General features: G+C 36.8%; 1 protein-coding gene across 1 annotated transcript in view; it reads left to right on the top strand.

The window, feature by feature from the left end:
- The first annotated feature begins 628 nt into the window (after positions 1 to 628).
- The window catches only part of LOC126380333 (uncharacterized), a 48,738-nt gene continuing 42,003 nt past the window's right edge, over positions 629 to 7,363 (top strand). The window contains exons 1-3 of the mRNA XM_050029682.1: positions 629 to 881; positions 1,499 to 1,648; positions 2,963 to 3,039. Coding sequence (XP_049885639.1) covers positions 2,985 to 3,039 — 55 coding nt within the window. The 5' untranslated portion in view covers positions 629 to 881; positions 1,499 to 1,648; positions 2,963 to 2,984. The remainder of the gene's footprint in view (positions 882 to 1,498; positions 1,649 to 2,962; positions 3,040 to 7,363) is intronic.

The following is a 7,363-nucleotide window of genomic DNA, read 5'->3' as shown; positions in this document are numbered from 1 at the left end:
TGATACAGTTTTATAACAAAAGCGAAATCAATATTAAAACAAGTTAAATGCTGATGAGATGCTAATATTTTTTTGATATGACAAGAAACTATTAAATTTATGCTTCAATTTATATTTAGTGACAGGAAAAATATAATTTTACCTAAATTAATATGCAATATTTTAGCAACATCCAAACGCACAAATGACGCAGTATTTAGTGATGTTCATCAATGTTCGATTTATACAAAATTTAACTAATCGATTCTGAGCGTTAAACAATCAAATGGTTTTCTTTGTTACTGCTTGATTTGTTATCAGATATAGGAAATATCCATGGCCAATTCTTTGACTTCATTATAAATAAGGACGTTCGCCAAGGTTGGAGTCAAGAGAGTGGCTCTTAACTTTATGATGATACAACGTAAAACTTAATAGCCTTTATTATACGTTCTATTGATGGACTGAGGGTAGAAACGATACAATACAACCTATCAAACGCATTGGTATTCACGGTTGAAAACTACGAAATATCTATGTTTTCTTAAGTATTTATAAAAACCGTAAACATCGAATGACATTACTGATTATCATGAACGACATCACTTTTAAACATGTGTGTGGGTAGAAAAAAATGTATGGAAAGAAACGGGAAAGAATGAGCGCGAGGTATTTTGTTTGTGTGCGTTGGTTGCGTGTTTGCGAAAAAATGAAAATGGACGGCCGATAGTTTTCTATTTGGCACGTGAACCAAGGAGTAAATTTTTATTTATTTGGAAATAAATTACCGTCAAACTGGGTGCCAAAACGGTGGAAAGGTTCTTAAACCTGGCTGACGATAACTTCGTCGACGATGTCAACGACGACTTAAAATGTTTTATAGCCGAAAAAAGAGTTGACAGGTAAACAATTTATTTTATTGTTATATTAAGCTTTTTTGAAGGAATATTGTAGGTTCATCGTAGAGTTGGCTAGGCTGCACATAATATTTTCAACTTTATAAGTTACATTCAGGGTCGCGTTTTGGTACAATGTTTTCAAGGTTAATCATGAGTCAACCGTACGTAGGTCGAGGAGCAAATAGAGCGAATCGAGCTGGGATGGCACCTTGAGTGCTAATAAATATTCATAAATGTGTGAAGAAAAAATGTTATGTTCGTACATCTGCCATCTGAATGCCGCTGGCCTAGCAACCGGACTGTAATTAATGTTGCATGCATTTATAATTCTCGTATCGTTCGCGGGCTTGCCATCATTCCGATATAATTTATAATCTTGTTGTCTCGTTTTACCTATGCCATTTTAGTCTTTAAAATAAAACAAATTAAATCTTTCGTCAATACTGGTGGGGTTTGTAACTTAAATTCTTTTAATTAGTATGTTAAAGTTTCTTATTATGAAAATAAGCTAATAGGAATAAAACAAATATTTTACACAACTTAACTTGTAAGTACATTTAAAGTTCGAACTAGTTATTTTATAAAAGATCTTTATAAGCATCATTATTTATTTGTTGCAGTGTCCTTGTGTTCCCACCGGTGAGCAACTATCGCCGGTTTCTGATCCACCGTTGTGTGGAGCAGTTAGGGTTGCCAGAGCTTGCCACCTTCTCCATCGGAGTCAGCGACGAACGCCGCACGGTGGTCTGCTATCGGGAGAAGATATTGAGGTATTTCATACTTACTATATAGACTCTAAATAAGTCTAAAGTAGGTATTCGAGTGCAGGAAGAAAATCAAAGTAAGTTAAACCACTTGTCTTTCGTATCGTACCATTCATATTACTGCTGGCAGACATATTTATTATTATTGTTGTGGAGCAAGTGAACAGAGAGGATATAAAACACAGATAAATTAATAAGTATAATAAATTATTAGGTACGTTCCATGTAAATGTTCAATCGGTATAGAATTACACCATACATAGTTTAATAAAGAAGAATAATCAGAACATAAGACAAGGCACTTAAAATATTTTGTATAGAGAAATTGCAGATTGAGCATGTGTGATGGGTGTGTTTTGGTTTGCCAGATGGCCATCCAGAGGTAATACTGTTGGATCCGAGGAGCACTCATTGCCTTTAAAGCTCTATAGTAATCCATTCTGTAAGGGTTACGCGAAAGCAACTGGCTGGCTGGTCGCCCAGCATGTTCAAATTACAATAAAAAAATAAACCAATATCAGTATTTTTTTCTAGATTGTCGCACTATAAAAAAGATGACAAACAGATCGCGCGTTTCCTTTCTAACATGATGAACCATATTGGTGAACCAGATTACTTGGCACAAATGTTACAATACAATTTATTATGTTTGAGGACTTTGTGTCATATTCATCTTTTAACACGAACACTATATTCCGAATATAGCTAGTCAGAGATACATCCATCGCAAGATGAACTGAGTACCGTCAATGAGTACCGCCAATCCACGCTTCACCAAGCTTCCTATCTTTTTTTTTACTTTTGATGGGTTTGCTCTTGGCCCCAGACTTGTTCATGATGATACGTTGAAGATTGAGCGAGCTCGCCCAGAACTTACGTGTTCACTCTGGCCTTGAAAGCACCCGGGTTTTATGCATTCGGAAATACAGAAGACGGCAGAGAATTCCACTCCCTAGCAGAGCGCATAATATCATCTTAGAACTACATATGTATGCCGCGGTCGCGGACATTCCCGCTGTCTTCGTGTTTACGGCCTTAGGGATTGCGGGCGTGGATATATATGGGTGTGAATTTCATCAAACAAACGTAAATATGAAAGTTTTGTCGTATTTATGGTGAATTCATCACGGAATGTAATAGTAAACTAGGGTTTCCCAAACTATGGATGGGTCTTGACCTAGTCTTGATTATAATAATGTCCCCTTCATAAAATATCCAGCAAACAGTCGTGAAATGTCCTTTTCTTAAATTGTTCCTGTCACAATATGGTGATCTCTAGTTGAAAATATTTTTCTCATAAAGTGTTAACTTTTGTTACAGTGATGAAGCGTGTGCTCGGCCAATGACCATGGGTTTGACGCAAACGGACCATGAAGACGGAACCTACTCCCGAACGGGTAAGTCGTATATAATTATTTACATTATTATTGTACTTACTGCCGAAATCTTTATCACTTTCTTTATGGGGTGTCCCTAGTGCTGCAAAGAACTTTAGGCTTTTAGCCCTTATTTTAAGACTAGACTGTTAAATAAAAAGCTTAGTAGGCTAAAAACCTATAAAGCCATTTAGTACTTGCGGCTAGGCTAGGGTTAAGCCTATTCAAGCCTATTGGTTATAAGCCTAAAGGCCTTAAAAAGGCCTAACCTTGTTTAAGACTAATTTAATAAAATAAGACGCTCAAAAAGCCTATGAAGCTCTTAGACCTTAAGGTTATTTAGGCTATAGATACAGTCCCTTTCTCAAGTAAAAAAAAGTAAAAGTGTGGGTGGGTACAACAAACTTTAAAAACATATATACCTACACAAACACTCTGAAAAATTGATTTATTGTTAGATGCACAACTAGCTAACTAACTATGAATATTGAAAATAACTTCTTACTATCAATTAGTATGGAAATAGTCTAATAATTATAGTAATACGTAACAGCACGTCCCGTCAGCCCCATACAAATTACTTACGCCAGTATTATACAGGGTGTTAGTGACATCGTAACGAAAAAAAAAATGGAACGCCTATTTTATTGTACTAAAAACGATGGTGGGTGTTTTTCTTGTCGCAAATGTTTAATTAAGATTTTCAATTTTTACTGTGCCGCAATGTAAGTCGAACAACGCGCCACACAGACGCTAAACTTACGCGCGGCTACGTTACGCGTGTGAGATACGATGTTGATATCTAGGTAGGAGTTTTCATTCTCTTGTATTTAGATGCTTAGTAGTGGTTCAACGTTTAAAAATGTTGTTTGTTGAAGTAGAACACCTACTGCCACGATTTTTCACGCACGGTACCTACCTACCAGTTATTAAAACGTTCCTAACTTATTAACAATAAAAACCCTACTCTTGCCTTACCTTAATTGTTATTCCTTCGGATGAAGTACCTAGGTAGGTACCCTAGAACATGTCACGTCACGTAGGTATGCAACATCGCGTTTCCTCCGCGGTAGGTAGGTATCACACGCACTCACAAACACAACACCTTGCTCTTTAATAAACATCAACAATCTTCCATACTTTTGCGCAGTAAATGGTCTATGATCAATCATCATAGTCGACACTACTCATTTACAGAATGAAACAAACACTCACAAACACGAAAAAAATATCCTCGAAAAACATCACGCGATTCGGGTCAAGCTTAGTATTCGACTGAGCGGAAGCGCGCGGCGGCGTTAGCGCAAAGCATCAAAGGCGCCGACTAAGGGCGCCGACGACGCACCGGCCGCGGCCGCGTCGAGCCGACGACTAGAGAGAGAGAGAGAAGTATGTTTATGGTGCAAGTGACAGAGAAAGAAATAGTATCTGTTCGTATGCCTACTTTATTGGCGAGCGTTGCCCTTGACCCGTGCGCCGGCTATTCACCTGCGCATAGCTGAAGTTGTAGATACGTTATTATTATTATTGATGACATTGATAAAATTTAATAATTAGTAATTTTTATTTGTTTATTTTAAATGTGCGTTCTATGCAGCTTAAAACACAATATGGGACTGAAAAAAATCTATTATTTTTATGAATTTGGCGACAGGAAACTTCACTTGATACCTATCAACTCAAAGAAATACCTAGTATCTGTTCGTAATGCCTACTTTATTGGCGCGCGTTGCCCTTGATCCGTGAGGCTATTCACGTCCGAGTATCCATCAAGACAGATCAAACAAGCCCTAACTCGGAGGTCTTGCGTCCCAGGATCCTTTAATTATGTCTTAGAACCTTCTGGGCCTATGTGGTCCAGTGGTTGAGCGATGGGATGCGGAGGGTCCGGGTTCGTATTCCGGTGGGGACATATCACAAAAATCTGTTTATAAGGCCTTTGGTTGGGACGTTACAGGCTGATCACCTGATTGTCCGAAAGTAAAATGATCCGTGCTTCGGAAGGTACGTTAAGTCGTTGCTCCCGTCTACTAGGTACTTATGTAAGCACGTAGCCGTTACATGAATATTGTACACAGAACAGGATAGGTTTAATTAGTTCTTTACTGATGATTTAACAATGAGATTTAAAACTACGAATAACTTAGTACTTAGTACCTCGGTACGGTACCAACATGTAACAAGAAAAATAAGATCACTCCACTCGGACAATTTTTTTCTTTGAACATGCCGACATTGCCTACGCGGCGGAGTTGCCGAACTATCGATAGGTAGATTATCAATTGTTGAACTTGAAAATTGTCTAAACTATCGAAAGTAGTGATAGTACATTTAGATCGATACTAGCGATAGTACCGATAGGTCTTGCTTTGTAACAATAATGGGTATTGATCTAAAAGATTTATTTATTTTCGATTTTTGTGTAGCGAGGTTTTGCGTAGGTACTTACATACTAAGTTGGTGGATGGTTGACATAGTAGGTAACTAATTACCTAATCTGTGGTGGTTGTGTTAGTTGGTTGTTAGTTATTCTAATGACAACAAAGAATACAATTATTTACTGTTTCAACTGTTTTAGGTTGATTCCTATGAGTAAATGAATGAATAACCCGGTCGAATCAAAAAGGTATCTCGCTGGTAACTTAATTCTGTCGGTTGTTTTAGATTTCTGCTTAAAATTGACGTGTATTCCATAAATTTTATGCCTGTTGATTATCCGTCCATTTAAGAATAAGAATAAAATAAATTTATAATTTACGATAGACAGAGAAAGAAATAGGATCGGTTCGTAGTGCCTACTTTGTAGGCCGCGCCGCCGCCGCGCCGCCGCCGGCGTGCAGCGCGGGGCGCGCGGAGCGGGGCGTGCGGAGCGGGGCGCGCGGCGCGGTGCGTGTGGCCGTTGACCCGTTCGAGCAGCTGTTGTCTCCATTACATCGAAAATTTTCGATAATTTGTCATTATTGTTTTTTTTATTGAAATTTGGGTTCTATGCAGCTAAAAGCACAATATGGAATTGAAAATAATTAAAAACAAAACTCAAAATTTCATGAATTTTGCGACGGAAAATTCCACTAGATATTAACTCAGAATCATGGTCTGAATCATCCCTTTCAGTATTCGTTACGATGTCACTAACACCCGGTATAGTACTCTGTGGTAACAGTATAGTAATAGACTATTAGGTATATTAGGTACTTAAATGAAAATATACTTGATCATAACAATTAGTTTTTATTTTACATTGATAATGGTGCTAATTCCTGTAAATACCATCTAATTTTATTTTAAGTTATATCTGTCATTTTCTTATCCGCCGAAAAGGAAAGGGACGGGTAATCGACAAGCATAAAATTTATGGAACACACCTCAATTTTAAGCACAAATCTAAACCAACCGTCTAAAAATTTTACATCAGTCAATAACCCGACACGTTCATTTACTCATTCTTCCTAAAATTAAGAGCTGTGAATCATCCGTCCCTTTCCTTTTCGACGGATATGAAAATGACAGATATAACTTAAAATAAAATTAGACGGTGTCTCCAGGAATCGGGGCCATTGATAGATTAAAATCAACTAAATTCTAAACTTACTAAGGTACTTAATTGTATTCTTTTAAGTGGTTTTTAGAAGTTTATATTTAATTACTTTTTATTTAATATTTTTTACTAAGGGACTACTACCAGTGATACACAATTTCAGACAGTCCCTCAATATTTGTAAAACGTGGCGAAAACAACCGATTTTTAAGGCCAATATCATGTGTGAATTTTATGTAGCTCCAATAATATTATATACTTACGTATCGAATTGATAACTCCCTTTTTTGAAATCGGTAAAAAGGCTTTTACTAAAAAATGATAATAAAGACTCCAGTCCCAAAAAGCCTACTACTTTAAAAAAAGCTATAGGCTTTTTAAAAGCCTACTACATTAAAAAGGCTATAGGCTTTTTTAAAGCCTATTACTTTAAAAATGGCTAAAAGTTTTTTAAAATGACGAAGCTTTTAAAGCCCTATTTTACTGGTCTAGTCCCAAAAAGGACTCGGTAGGCTGAAATTTAGGGCTAAAAGCCTAAAGTCCTTTGCAGCACTAGGTGTCCCTTAATTGGGATAATGTAATCTTAATAATATAAATCGGCATAACAGACTGCATAAATGAGCATTAGTTATCATGTAATCTGCATTGTACATAACAATCTTCATGATTCAGATTTGCAAAACATAATTTAGTATAACTTTTTAGTTGTAACAAGTAACAACAGCGTACTTGCCGAGCGAGCGAAGCATTAATTTACGCATTTATTTAATTTTTCACATGTGGTTTGGAATTGTTCGCTAAGAATGA

This window comes from Pectinophora gossypiella, chromosome Z (assembly GCF_024362695.1).
Source record: "Pectinophora gossypiella chromosome Z, ilPecGoss1.1, whole genome shotgun sequence".
NCBI classification, from domain to species: Eukaryota; Metazoa; Arthropoda; class Insecta; order Lepidoptera; family Gelechiidae; genus Pectinophora; species Pectinophora gossypiella.
This window is presented reverse-complemented; position numbering and strand designations above follow the sequence as displayed.